Source organism: Aegilops tauschii, chromosome 4, assembly GCF_002575655.3.
Source record: "Aegilops tauschii subsp. strangulata cultivar AL8/78 chromosome 4, Aet v6.0, whole genome shotgun sequence".
In the NCBI taxonomy this organism is placed as follows: Eukaryota; Viridiplantae; Streptophyta; class Magnoliopsida; order Poales; family Poaceae; genus Aegilops; species Aegilops tauschii.
Window position 1 is genome coordinate 323,436,922 of NC_053038.3, and position 15,349 is coordinate 323,452,270.

The window sequence follows — 15,349 nt, forward strand, 5'->3', positions numbered from 1 at the left end:
GAGGAGTCATTCAGACCCTCGTTTGGCACCCAGTATATTATTTTGGGATTTCGGGAGGACTACCGCCCGACTTCTCTTTTATTTTTCGTACAGTATTATCTCTATGTCTGAGTGCACTTGTTAATCTGTTCATACGCTTCATGTTTACATTTGTTATATCTTATGTCCGAACTGTCTTGCGAGTACTTTCATAGTACTCACCTGGCTTGTTGATTTGGCCAGATGTTGACGAAGGCGATCTCCTGGATGAAGAGTTTGATAGTGAGTCCGACGCCTAGAGGAATCCCAATCAGTCCCGTGCGATCCTGGATATTGGTCACTTGTATCGTATACGCTTCCGCCACCCGCAATAAATCTCCTCGAGCTTCACTCCGACGCTCGAAGAGCTGTAGTTTTCAGGAGTCATATCACCCACTCCACTGTGATATTTTTTCCACCACCGTTGTTATCGTGAGTTAGTAGTTATGCCACCCTATCCGCCGTTATGTTTTATCGGCGTGCATGTAATAAATTGTTGAGCAGTCTCCGCTCAACCTTGTATTATATTCAATACTCCTGGTATTTTTCTTCTGTGACCAAGGTATTGTCTACCAGTGAGAAGGAATTCTTCTTTACTGGTCCATAAAAGGGATTGGTCTCTCAATAAATATTTTATTGAAAAACCGGTCGTGACAATTCAACTAAAGTTGGAGAAACTGGCACCCGCCAGCCACCTGTGTGCAAAGCACGTCGGTAGAACCAGTCTCGTGTAAGCGTACGCGTAATGTCGGTCCGGGCCGCTTCATCCAACAATACCGCCGAACCAAAGTATGACATGTTGGTAAGCAGTATGACTATTATCGCCCACAACTCTTTGTGTTCTACTCGTGCATATAACATCTACGCATAGACCTGGCTCGGATGCCACTCTTGGGGAACACAGTAATTTCAAAAAAATTCCTACGCACACGCAAGATCCATCTAGGTGATGCATAGCAACGAGAGGGGAGAGTGTTGTCCACGTACCCTCGTAGACCGAAAGCGGAAGCGTTATGACAATGCGGTTGATGTAGTCGTACGTCTTCACGATCCGACCGATCCTAGTACCGAAAGTACGGCACCTCCGCGATCTGCACACGTTCAGCTCAGTGACGTCCCACGAACTCTAAATCCAGCTGAGTGTCGAGGGAGAGCTTCATCAGCACGACGGCGTGATGACGGTGATGATGAAGTTACCGACACAGGGCTTCGCTAAGCACTACAACGATATGACCGAGGTGGAAATCTGTGGAGGGGGGCACCACACACGGCTAAACAATCAGCTTATATGTCTATGGGGTGCCCCCTCCCCCGTATATAAAGGAGTGGAGGAGGGAGAGGGCCGACCCTCTCATGGCGCGCCCCAAGGGGAGTCCTACTCCCACCGGGAGTAGGATTCCCCCCTTCCCTAGTTGGAGTAGGAGAGGAAGGAAGGAGGAGAGAGGGAGAAGGAAAGGGGGGCGCCGCCCCCCTTCCCTAGTCCAATTCGGAACCAATGGGGAGGGGGCGTGCGGCCTGCCCTGGCCGCCCCCCTCTCTCTCTCCACTAAGGCCCATATGGCCCATTAAACTCCTCGGGGGGTTCCGGTAACCCCCCCCCCCCCGGTACTCCGGTAAATGCCCAAACTCACCCGGAACCATTCCGAAGTCCGAACATAGTCATCCAATATATCGATTTAATGTCTCGACCATTTCGAGACTCCTCGTCATGTCCGTGATCACATCCGGGACTCCGAACAATCTTCGGTACATCAAAATACATAAACTCATAATACCGATCGTCACCGAACGTTAAGCGTGCGGACCCTACGGGTTCGAGAACTATGTAGACATGACCGAGACTCAGCTCCGGTCAATAACCAATAGCGGAACCTGGATGCTCATATTGGTTCCTACATATTCTACGAAGATCTTTATCGGTCAAACCGCATAACAACATACGTTGTTCCCTTTGTCATCGGTATGTTACTTGCCCGAGATTCGATTGTCGGTATCTCAATACCTAGTTCAATCTCGTTACCAGCAAGTCTCTTTACTCGTTGCGGAATGCATCATCCTGCAACTAACTTATTAGTCACATTGCTTGCAAGGCTTATAGTGATGTGCATTACCGAGAGGGCCCAGAGATACCTCTCCGACAATCGGAGTGACAAATCCTAATCTCGATCTATGCCAACCCAACAAACACCATCGGAGACACCTGTAGAGCATCTTTATAATCACCCAGTTACGTTGTGACGTTTGATAGCACACTAAGTGTTCCTCCGTATTCGGGGGTTGCATAATATCATAGTCAGATGAACATGTATAAGTCATGAAGAAAGCAATAACAACAAACTAAATAATCAAGTGCTAAGCTAACGGAATGGGTCAAGTCAATCACATCATTCTCTAATGATGTGATTCCGTTAATCAAATGACAACTCATGTCTATGGCTAGGAAACTTAACCATCTTTGATTCAACGAGCTAGTCAAGTAGAGGCATACTAGTGACACTCTGTTTGTCTATGTATTCACACATGTACTAAGTTTCCGGTTAATACAATTCTAGCATGAATAATAAACATTTATCATGATATAAGGAAATATAAATAACAACTTTATTATTGCCTCTAGGGCATATTTCCTTCAGTCATGAGGCACGAAAGGCCCTCTGCTGCAATCAAGAATAAGTAAGGGGAAATTGGGTCTCCCTGTCGGACCTCTTGACGGTTTAAACTCATGAAGCTTCCCTCCATTGAACAACACAGAAAATGAAACTGAGCAGACCATGCTCATGACAACATCAATACATTGTCTTGCAAAGCCTAGCTTGGCCATGATAGCTCTCAAATATGACCATTCTAATCTGTCATAGGTCTTCATCATGTCTAGCTTCAAAGCACAATAACTATTTGTTTTTTATTTTGTCCGCTTCATGAAATGCAAACACTCATAGGCACAAATAATATTATCTGTGATTAATTTGCCCGGAACAAAAGCAGACTGTTCTTCGGATATGATCTCCGGTAAAATAACCTTCAATCTATTAGGAACCACCTTCGAAGCAATCTTATATAGAACGTTACATAAACTGATGGGTTTAAACTGGGCTAGAGTTGCTGGGTTAGTTACCTTGGGGATCAGAACTAGGATTCTGTCATTAATGCATTCAGGGCTTTCCTCTCCTTTGAAAATCCTCAAAACTATTTGTGTGACCTCTTCCCCGCAGATGTCCTAATGGCGCTAATAAAAATGAGCAAGAAAACCATCCGGACTTGGTGCATTTGTAGGAAACATTTGAAATAAGGCAATTTTTACTTCGCCGCTGGTATAGGGTGCACAAAGTGTTGCATTCATCTCCTCTGTTACCTTCCTAAGGACATGGTTGAGCACCCCATCCATATTGTGTACTCCCTCTGATGCATGCAGATTCTGATAAAAATCGTTGACCAATTGCCGCAGCTCCGCCGGATCAGTTATCCCACTCCCAGTGAATTTTGAAGAGCCTTTATCATATTCTTTTTTCTCCTCATGCTTGCGCAAAGATGAATTTTTTTAGTATTCTTGTCTCCTGCCGAGAGCCATTCTACTCGTGCCCTTTGTCACCACATGATCTCTTCCCTGTGATACATCTCAATTAATTGTTCGTTAATTGTCAGTTCGACATTAGATGGAGCCGTCCGGAGTGGATCATTGCGTAGCTCTTCAAACATATGTTTTAGCTTCTTAATCTCCTTGCGGACACTAGCAAAAGTTTCATTACTCCACTTGCCCAAACCCCGTGACAGATTATGGAGGTTGATGCACATCTCATCAACTGTGGCACATGGCGCCCTGGGATCCCAGCCCTCCATTATCATATCTCTTAGTCCCTCGTGAGTTTCCCACATCAGCTCATACTTGAAAGTGCGATTTTTATGCTCGTCCTGGAGGGCGCCAACCTAGAGGAGCAATGACGCGTGATCCGAGGTTCTCATGAACCAAGTTGCACGTAGCTCCTTGAAGCTAGGGCCGAGGGAGGGTGAATCCCAGAACCATGCTCCTGGTAGAGATGCCCCAACATGCCACAAACTGCGCACCAGTCCAGGAGCTTCTCGTATTTCACTTTGTAGATCTGTCTCTTGGCATCTTGGATCATCGACACAACATTCTTTAGGGGTTTATCAACATTAATTTTGACCCAAGCATGATAAAAGTTACCCGTGAAATCCTGTGATTGTTGTTATGTGAACAAGACCTCTCCAATTTTAGCTGCGAGGGACGGCACAAGGTGCGCATATAGATCAGGAACATCATGAATTTGCGCCCATATCTCAATGATATCCAGCTTAATTGTTGAGGGCTTCGTCACACCATCATACGATTTGATTATTACCATATCACCTCGGAAGTGCCATGGCCCATCCTGCATAACACGCTCCCAGTCCCCTAAACAAGAGAACTGAATTGTGTAGGGATTATCTTCCAGAGGTCTGAACTTTGCCTCCTACACTAGATCCCAGGCCGAACGCATGTTCTTGTAAAACCAATACTGGCTATAGTGCTTTTTCGAGTGCACCCTTGCTACTGCAATTCAACGAGTCGCCTCTGGAGGAGCTTCCTTCTCGTCGAACACTACATCATCGAGGTCTTCCTCCTTCAGTCCCAATTCTTCCATCAGCCGCGCCACATCATCCGCTGAGCTTGTGCCCCCCGCACCCGACGTCGCCGCGGCAGCCATCTTCAAACCCTAACGCGATGAAACTAATCGGGCCTTCACCGAGGGACCCTGGACTCCCCGTGCCACAACAGCCTCTCCAAGACCGGGCGGCGATCACTGGGATCACCCCTTGATCAGTCAGAGATCGGCGGTGTGGCAGAACGAGGGTAGGGAAGATTAGATCTCAATGGCGGCGGAGAGTCGCCCCGAGAGAAAAAGTAACCCTAACGAGAGGGAACCGCAGCACTTTGAGAGAAATGAATATGTAGAAATTAGTGACTCAATTGGCTGGTTTTTCAGGTGAATATTGTTTATAGGGATTACTGACCTGGGTCGTCATTTTATTAGGTTTGACCAAATGTAGTTTGTGTGAGCCTAGACTAGGGTTTGAGTTTGTAGGTGGGCTTGTGTTCACTCAACCTTGCATGCTAATCTACCCGCTTGACGCGAGCCTAATTTCAACTATTCTAGTGTTAATTCCTAAGGTATCGAACCATACCAAGCTCTCCCAATTCCGCCTAATTAGCTTATGTAATGTTTTGTACATGATTGTTTCAAAGGTGTCAGACAATCCGTTTGAAGAAAATTCTTCCTCAAATATCCGATGGGCAGTTTGCTTTGTTCCCGATCACTTTATTACTAACAACATCATATCTATTTATGACCGCGTGCATCCACCCCCGTGACTCGGAGCCTCGGACCACCGTGACCCCCACCCCGCCGTCGCATTGGTCCGCAGTCATAGCACCCCATCCAGGTGCGGTGTCAGTCTTGACCATGGTCATGGCAGCACAAAATCGATGGGGATAGAGGGAGGCGTCGGTGGTTGCCGAAGAGGGGGCCGTCCGATGGAGTGGGAGGCGGCGCCGAGGGCGTCCTTCAATAGACAAGGAGGCGTCGGGGTGGTGAGGAGATTTTTGTTCCAGGAGAAAGATCTGAGGATGGATAAGTGGGGAACGTGCGGGTCGCTTTGGTCCCTGGCCTCGAACGTGGGATTTTTTTGCCGGTGATTTTTTTGTTCGGGGAGGGCATACGAGGGGAGGTCGAACCATCACGACGACAACACCAACAGGTTCCTCTTTAATAATAGAGATATATGGACTGGTTTAGTGACACTCCTTAATCTTCTTCACTTAGTCCCTTCTAATCTATACTACGATGTTTCGATTCGAGATAAGTTGTAGATGAAAAATATGCACATCGACATTGTGGTTCTGTTTAGACGATTGACTTGTAGTTTCCTTGAATGTAAATGTTCAAGTTCGTGAGCTATTTTGGATACCTTTTGTCAAACTCATGGCGCACGGTCAATCGTTTGAATTTTTCTTTGACCAGTAGTTTCATCTCACTATTCCACACGACTTTCATGTTTTTCTGTTTCAACGGTTATAAACGAGTGTATATGCATCTCCCTATTGTACCGTTTAAGGTGTTCATGTAATGGTTTATACAAAATTCAGAGTGGCTTCTTTCTGTTCTCACTAATCATCATCAACCTTGCCTCACGGACGCCTCACTGATCATAGTCAACCTTGCCGCATGGGCGACATGTCATGCCTAGTTCCTCTCGGCCTCCTCGCGCGCAACCTACTACACTTACGCCACCATCGTGAGCGCACTCCACTTTTCCCCGTCCTTCGCCTTGATGCCCTCCTCCTCTTCCCTTCTCGCGGACTCCCCATGCTACGGCGACGCTAGCAACTGGTTCGCCGCGCCGCTGCCGGGATCGCTCGCCTGCGACTCCGTGCACATCGCGTCAGACCCGGCACCGCGGCCACCGTTCACCCCCAAGGCGAATAGACCTATGCCTATCTACTCTATTCTAACTCTGTGTGTCATGTTAAGCTGTTAACTCTTAATCGGGTCGAGTGTATGCAACCAAACAACGTGTAATGCATGAGCCCAGCTCAATGCAGGCCACCAAACAAGAGGGAAAATTTGCTTCTCTAATGCAGCATGCAGTCCGCCAAACTATGTGCAGAATATGTTTTTTGCCCTATATTTACTCTGCTAGGCCTAACTCAGTCACAAATGCAAATACCCCAAAATGATGCAACCAATCAAACATGCTCCATAAGCAACATCCGTGCCCTCACCATAAGACTTCAGATCATAGATTAACACCTTAATTGAGAAGGAAAGCATTCCATGCTTGAAGAATAAGATGGAAGCTTAGTAGTCCGAGAATGTTATGCAATGAAGGAAATGTGTAGACATCAGACATTGTGCCATTGGCGTACTCTCAAAAAAAAATGTCATTGTGCCGAACGAAGGCACAGTTCAGTATTCCTCTCTCCGGAGGGGACATCATGTTTACGATCTCGATCGTTTGAGCTACCAGGCGCAAAGCAAAAATCTAACCACAATTCGACGCGCAAAGCTCAACAAACCGTGCGGTAATCGAGGCTCGACCCGAGGCCGGATTCAGCTTTAGTTCAGTAAACCGGATATATTCATATTCTTTTTTTTTGCGGGGGGATATATTCATATTCTCATCTCGCATATCCAAAATGCAGAAATTATTCCATTTCATTTTCCATCGTAGTGTTTGCGTGCGCTGCAACTTTTTCTACCCAAACGAAACATCGAAACTCTTGTCTAGACAATACATCGAAACAAAATCTCGCTGCATTTCGTACATGTCGCCATTTTACTGCACTGGGATGGCATCAAGCCGGCCAGCCTACCTGTAGATCACTGGGTGAACACCACATTCGTGATGTCGGGGAACTTCTCCTTGATGGCTGCCTTCACTCCACTCCCGATGGACTCTGGGCCGTCATACTTAACCAGGCAGTCCTCGCCGTCAACGGCAAGCACCTCCACACTCCCGCCGTAGTTCGCGATCGCCGGCCGCAGTATGTCCAGGTGCCGGTTCACCGCCTGCAAGCAACATCCATCCAAGAAACTCTGTAAGATCACACTGTTTCTCAAGCCTTTCAAGGCAAAAATACTATACGAGATTGAGATTGCTCTGGTGGTGGCAGCTCCTCGACCTCAGGCGTCGTCTCCTCCGGCTGCTGGTCCCCGTCGAACACCTGGCGGATGTCCTTGATGGCGTCACCGAACTTCTCCTTGAGCACTCGCTCGATGCCCATGTTCATCGTCGTCGTCGAGCTGGGACAACTGCTGCACGCCCCTGGATTGTGGTGACAAGACCACAGCCAGTAAGCACGGTAAGATTTGATGCCCCGATGGAATCTTGGCCATGAATTTCTGTATGGACGCAAGGCGACAAATCCAGTTTACCTTCAAGCCTAAGGGAGACGACGCCGTCCTCTACGGACACGACGGCCACGTCGCCGCCGTCGGAGATGAGGTAGGGGCGCACGTCGTCGAGGACGCGGTCGACGTTATCCGGCGTCAGTTCGTAGGTCGCCGCCGGGTACAGGCCGCCTCCCGGCGGCGGCGGCGTGGATGCCGAGGCCGCAGCCAGGTGTCCCCGGAAGTTGGCGGTCCAGATCTTGGAGTCCCCGAATTGGGGTCGCCTAGGGAGCACGAGCGGGTCGAATTTGATGATTCGGCGACGGATTTGCGGCGGAAACGACGAGGTAGCGGCGGCGGCCGCGGTCAGCGACGCCTCCATTGTTTGCCGTGTGTGGTCGTGTATCCCTCTGCTGAAGGAGTCAGGGGCAAAGATCAGTACTAGTACTACCAGACTCCAGGAGATATTTTACTCCGTTTTCTCTTTGGTAAACGTTACAGGTTCCTATTTAGCGCTTATAGCGCGATAATTCAATTTGGTGCCCAGGCTTATCTTCATTTGGTGAACTGTAAAAAAAATCATAAAATTTTGAAGTAAACCTGATTTCTTTTGTCATCTACTCCCTCCATTCGGGTTTATTAGGCCCAGAGACCACTTTGATAGGACCAAGGCAGTGCTTGAAAGAAGAGCTTGAAAATTACAGCTGAAATTGGCCAATAGAAGGCTCTGTTCTAGCTAAATTAACGAGCCGCAGCAGCAGTTACATGCGCGCATGCAAACGCCATAAACAGCCGACGCAAGAAACAAGGCACGGCTGGGGCGGCTTGCAGGCAAAGGCTAGTATGCACTGGCTTGCATGCACGGCTCATAACTGCACACGCGATTAACAAGGCATGGCATGGGAATAGGAAACGGTAAAATATTGCGATTGGAGCAGGTTTAGTGTGCGCGGCCTTACAATTCGGGACGAGGCTTCGTGGCCAGGAGGCCCTTTAAACCCGGACGGAGGGAGTAAGATGCTCAAATGTGTGATGACCGCGCAAAATTTTGAGGTGTTTGAACATTCGATTGTCTTTTTTGTCACGAACTCCTTGAATACTAAATTTCATCAATTTTTGCACGGACATCATGAACAGGAGCATCTTGCACGTAAAAAAGACAGATTGTATTAAAAAAATGTTTTTTTTGTGTGATTTTTACTGTTTATCCCCGGGTTCATTTGAGCCCGGGTGCAGATTAGCCACGTGATGCTTCTTACTGTTTTTGTCAGTTGGCACACACTCTCTCCGTCCTGTGCTCAGCCCATTTAACTCTCCTCTCTTCTTTATTGCATTCTGCTCGACGCAGCGCGCACAAGACGTCGGTGCTATTCCGATTTTGCAAGCTTCTAGATGCTTCCCAAATTGGTTTTTATTTTTCTTTTCAGTTTTTTCCATTTTTTATTTTTTCCTTTCTCATCCTCTCTTGTGTTTTGTTTTCATTTTTTGTCATTTTTTAAATCCATGAACTGTTTTCGTCAAATTCATGATTTTTCTACAAATCGTTGAACTTTTTAAAACTTTATTTTTTTTAAGTTGATGAAAGTTTTAAAATTGGCAAACATTTGTTCTAATGGATGAACTTTTTCCAAAGGTGTAGACTTTTTCAAATACACAATATTTTTTCAAATTTGTTAACTTTTTATAATTCATGAGATCTTTAAAATCATGGACCTCTTTTCAAATGCATGTTTTTTTTAATTCGTGAAATTTTCCAAATGCACGAATATTTTTCCAAATTTGTGAACCTTTTTTAATGAACTTTTTTCAAATTAATGTTTATTTCATAGTCATAAAAAATTTCAAATTCATGAACTATTTCGAATTCATGATTTTTTTAATATATGAACTTTTTCTCAATTCGTGAACTCTTTTGAATTTCATGAACTTTCCTCAAATTCCCACGCTCCAAGCCGGCTGACGGGCTGCGTTTTGCGGGCCAAAATTACTTTGATCTTCTTCTACCATTGGGTTTTATCATCAAATTTGTATCTGGTCTAATGCTCCGGCCACTTTGAGTGGTCCAAATCCATGCAACAGCCCGTTCAGCGGTAAAACAGCCTGTTTGTTCACCCTATCTTCCAAGGAAGACAGCCTGTCCCCTCTGTTCACCAACTAGACTAGATGGGTTGGCTCGCTATGCCACGCCCGGCTAGAGAAGTGCAGTTTATTGGTCAATTTAGGTGAGCTTGGTCCTTGTGGTGCCAAGATCAAACACAGGCCTCTTGCCTAGCAGCTTGCAATCTGCGTTCCTTACAGTCCATCAAATTCCTTGTATCTTGATTTTTGACTGCTCTAGAATTATATCAAACTAATTTGAGTAAGAGTCGATCCAATGCTGTGCATGATGGTTACATTCCCGAGTAGGACAACTCCATTGCTCATTTCTTAAAATCCCTTCCAGCGGAATAAGGGGGTGTTTGTTTCCAGGGACTTTTTTGTGTAGGGACTAGAAAAAGTCCCTCTTAGAGACTTTTTTACCAAACGGGAGGGACTTTTTAGGGACTAAACTAGACATTTGAGACTAAATGAAGAAGACTCTCAAGGAGAGTCTTTTTTGTGACTTTTTGAGACTTTTCCAACCCATGCATCCATTGGCCCGCCACCCCATGGTGTTGTTTGATTGTTATTTTTCTATATACTAGGGGCAACATGGTCATTTAATAACCTCTAGGAAGGGACTAGGAACTTTTTAGTCTCTGGAAACAAACAAGGAGGGACTTTTTAGGGACTAGGGACTTTTTAGTTGGGACTAGAAAAAGTCCTAGGACTTATAAACCAAACAGGGCCTAAAACAGTACAGTACAGTACAGAAGAGGCAGCCGCGATCTCCTCGCAAAAAAAAGAAAAGAAAAAAAAAGAGGCAGCCGCAATCAGGGGGGCCAAAGGCAGCAACAACGAACATGCACCAAATATCCTAGCAGGCAGAACAGCAACAACGAACATGCACCAAATAAAGGAAGGGAATAGGCGAATAACCACTGGGCAGAGGCCCGAACGTAGACAGGACCACCACCCAGCCCAAGAAAAGAGCACGAGCCCAGGCAAATGCAAGAAACGCCATGTGGGCTCAAAAGGCAGCGGCCTCGAACCGAACCGACCAGAGAACCCGTGATAGCCTGAGCGCTCGCGCAGCCGGGCTACACAGGGACCAGAGAAAGGAATAGGCAAAAACCCTAAACCTCGCCACCGGCCACGGCCATGGCGGCCACCACCGCTACCCCCGCCTTCCTCCGTGCGACCGAGCTCCGCCTCCTTCGCTGCACCCTCCCCTCCCCGATCTCCCAACCAGCTCCCCCCTCACCTCCCCCAGCTCACCCGCTTGGTCCTGTCGCGGCCTCCGCCCTCGCCGCCGTCGAGGCCGGGGACTACGCGGCTGCTATCGCCTCCGCCGTCCCCCACATCTTCCACTCCTCCGCCTTTGCCGAGGTTGCCCATGGCTCCCCAGCGCAAGTTTACGCCGACCTCACTGCCGCTGCCGAGGCGTTCCTCCGGGGCGATGGCGGAGGGGCCGCGGGCGAGGGGTTCCAGTGCAGGTGCGCGCTTGTTCTCTCCGCGGCGGTGGCCGCGCTGCTCGCATTCACGCAGCAGAACGTGACGGGACCGTCGGGGAAGTGTTCACCCTTCCCTTTCCAGACTTCGCCTTTGGATGAAGGGGGGCATAGTGATCCTGGAAGCAAATGGGTTGATTGGGCTTCGGATCAGTTAGCTTCTTTTGGTTCCCATGTTCATGGGAAATTCGCTCTCTTGCCCTTCATTGTCTTTGCAGAACTACTCTTCACAAGCATAAAGGGTCTGGACTCCTCTGATTGTTGCAGTGTGTCATGGTGGTTGTGCAGAACATCCTTGTCCCAGCAAAATATTTTAGATGAGCTATCGTCCTCTTTGTTTGATCAAGTACAAGTGTACAAGAAACAAATGCTGACCCACTTTGGTGAACTTGAAAAGGTCTCTAGCTACTGGGGTTCCTTGTTATGTGATGGAGAAGGCCGTTCTTTTGTCTCGGCTGCTTTTCTGGAAGCTGGAATCGTGGAGTATAAATATGGTCGAGTTGATGCTTCAAGGCTGCATCTGGATAGTGCTCAAGAGGCATGTGGGATTCATCTCTCTCTCACAGGGATTCTTGGTTTTCGAACAATACACCAGGTGGATGCCAAGTCCCAAATGGTTCTAGTTGCCAAGACTTCTAAACCAGCAGCTGATGATGGCCAATCAACAGAGCTAGCAGGACCTCAGAGTGATGGTGTGGCTTCCAGAAAAGCGATGAGCTCTGTTCCAAATGAAAGTGATGAATTTTGTGATATACTAAGAAAACCAAGACTGGCTGAAAATGGGAATGACTCGAGCAGTGATAGTATGACATCTGCAAACACACAGATATCGCTATCTGCTATCCAGCAGGCCGCTGTACTTGCACAATGTTTACATGTGAGTCGGAGGAGTCGGAGTGATGAAATGTCTGGGTGGGAGACGGCACCATACATAGAGTCAATTGATTCTCAAGACAAGTCATACTTTGTGGTCAGGAGCTTGTGTGATGTTCTGCGTATTAGGTGGGAGTCCACCCGCAGTCGGACAAAACAGCGGGCACTGTTAATGATGGAGAATTTGGTTGAAGACATTGCCAAAGAATTTCCTGTAGTTTCACAAAGAGCCAAACTGGTTTTTGGAGTTCATATGCCGCCTATCCCTGCATTAAGGAAAGAGTATGGTGAACTTTTGGTAAGTTGTGGTTTACTTGGTGAAGCTCTTAATGTCTTCAAAGAACTCGAATTGTGGGATAATCTAATCTATTGCTATCGATTATCGGGTAAAGTTGCTGATGCTGTTAGTCTAATAAATACCCGGCTCTCTGTTACACCAAATGACCCAAGGTTATGGTGTTCACTTGGCGATGCTACTAATAATGATGACCATTATAAGAAAGCACTGGAAGTCTCAAATAACAAATCTGCTCGAGCTCTGCGCTCTCTGGCTCGCAGTGCATACAACAAGAATGATTTCCATACATCCAAAATTCTTTGGGGATCTGCATTGGCATTGAATTCTTTGTATCCAGATGGCTGGTTTGCCTATGGTACAGCTGCATGGAAGGATAAAGATCTTGAGAAGGCAGTGGATGCTTTTAGTCGCGCTGTGCAGATAGATCCTGAAAACGGAGAAGCGTGGAACAACATAGCCTGCCTGCACATGATTAGAGGAAAGAGCCAGGCGGCAGTCCAGGCATTCAAGGAAGCTGTAAAGTTCAAGAGGAATAGCTGGGAAGTTTGGGAAAATTACAGTAAGGTTGCTTTGGACACATGCAACATGCGACTGACACTTGAAGCTGTCAAAATGGTATTGAATCTGTCCTCAAACAAGCGCTTCAATGTTGATGTATTGGACAAGGTGATGGTCTCTGTCGAAGAACAAGCCACACATCTTAGTGATACTCGAGAAGCTAAATCCATAAGCAACACTTCAGATGATGCAAATAGAGAGACCAGGCTACCAAATCAATTGCTAGATATAATTGGTGATATCCTTCAGCAGATTGTACGGAATGGGGCTAGCAATGCAGAGATATGGGGATTATATGCAAGATGGCATAAAAGCAAGGGCAACCTCATGGCATGCTCTGAAGCTTTGTTGAAGCAAGTTCGATCCCTCCAGGGTTCAGAAATATGGCATGACCAGAAGAAGTTCACGAAGTATGCTCAAGCTTCTCTGCAACTTTGCAAGGTCTATATTGAAATTTCCTCCACGACTGGAAGCAGACGAGAATTATTGTCAGCTGAGATGCATCTTAAAAGCTCCTTGAAACAGGCAATGGACTTTTCAGGCACGGAGGAGTATAAATCACTTAATGACTGCCTTGACCAATTAAGGGGCCTGATTGGCGCTGCATAGAGTTACTGATATCTTGGTTGCGAATCAAGGTCACCTTGTCATACGGCTTATCACAGACCCTTTATAAATGACAAGCATCGTCAAGTCGCATCATCCAATGGTCTATGCTCAAGTTTGGCGCGAAGAGTACACCAGACCCTTTATTTACTCTTGTTCTGTTATCATGTCGGTCGTTTGCTGAATGTTTCAGCGCACAATCCAGCTCCTAGTTGTGATCACTGTTAATCAGGTTTATCATGTGTAATCCCAGACTGTATTTGGGAAAGTATTTGTACTGTTGCCTCTGTTTGAATGAAAGTCTTGTCGCGCTCTCAAAAAAAGAGTACACCAGCATATATAACTAAGAAATTAGGCCCGTAAGGATTCAATTTTTCTGGGTTTTTTGACTTTTTTTTTATGATTTACCATAGCGTGACGTGTGGGGGGAGTGAAAGAATTCCTGGGTGCGCTCTTTTTTTATCTGGCTGGATGTTTTGCACGTTTTGTTTGATGTTGCGGTCGCCGCTCTACCTGGCTTCGGCATGTTACTTTGACTGTTGGGTTCTTCGATCTATACGTTTTAAGTTTTTACGTCGGTTCTGCGGGCCTTTTGGGCTCTTCTGTCTTTGCCGTCCCCTGCTGCCTCTGCCTCGGTGGTCTTTCGCGGTCATCGTCACGGCCACCACCTCGACTTCCACCGCAACAGTCCGCCTCTCCTGGTGGTGCCTGCGGCGGGGGATTTGGAGGAGAAATAGGGCATATGCCCTGGCTGCGTTGTCGCTGTTCCTCGAGAGGAGAGACATGAGTGGAGTGGGGCCAATGCCGGCGGTGAGCAGGTGTATCAACTGCGTGGCCGTCCGCGACGGCACTGTGGGCAAGTATCTTTCATGTAAGAATTACTTATCCAATCTATTCTTTCTCCCAATTCTTCTTATTTTAGGATGGCACATGAACACAATGATGTTCTGCAGTACCAATTTATTTCTGAGATACATATAACATTCTAAGAAGGATTGGTACTGTCATCATTTGACTTTCACTACAAATATCAATATAACTGGTGATTTTGACTCTTGCATGGACAATCTACTAATACTTATATGATAAATTGTGGTCAGCTGCCTCTGCATGGTCAAGCCCGCTGATAAGGCACCACATACTTTTTTCCTTAGATTAAGTGCTACTGAAATAAGTTTGTGGGTTGCAGTACTTTTGGATATAGTAAATGTGTTGCTGGCTGCAGTATACTATATTGATCTGTTCTGTTTGCCAATCGTGTCATGTTCCATTCCATCTCACCATTTTCCTTGACCGTCACAATTACGACATTTCAAATTTGTTATTCAGTCATATGTAATGACTCCAAACACATGCCTTTTTAGACTATTCAGCTACGTATTATTTATGTGTTTTTGCCTGTTTGGTTATTTGATTGTTAACTGACAAACATTCTCTTTTTATCCTAAAAACATAAATACTATTGCCGTGGTGAGTTTAGTGCCCATCTGGAGTAGGAATACTGTGTTTGCAAATCATGGG

The 15,349-nt window shown here is 46.5% G+C and overlaps 2 protein-coding genes across 2 annotated transcripts; one reads left to right on the forward strand and one right to left on the reverse strand.

The window, feature by feature from the left end:
• Nucleotides 1-7,127: 7,127 nt before the first annotated feature.
• LOC109778375 (nifU-like protein 1, chloroplastic) lies at nt 7,128-10,796 on the reverse strand. The gene is made up of 3 exons (XM_020336928.4): nt 7,949-10,796; nt 7,696-7,838; nt 7,128-7,582 (listed from the first exon to the last, which is right to left on the reverse strand). Exons 1-3 carry the CDS (start codon nt 8,283-8,285, stop codon nt 7,394-7,396), a joined length of 669 nt encoding a protein of 222 aa, XP_020192517.1. The 5' UTR covers nt 8,286-10,796; the 3' UTR covers nt 7,128-7,393.
• Nucleotides 10,797-11,048: 252 nt separating this feature from the next.
• On the forward strand, nt 11,049-14,884 carry LOC109778376 (uncharacterized). The gene has a single exon (XM_020336929.4). It carries the CDS (start codon nt 11,144-11,146, stop codon nt 13,829-13,831), a length of 2,688 nt encoding a protein of 895 aa, XP_020192518.1. The 5' UTR covers nt 11,049-11,143; the 3' UTR covers nt 13,832-14,884.
• The last annotated feature ends 465 nt before the right edge of the window (nt 14,885-15,349 follow it).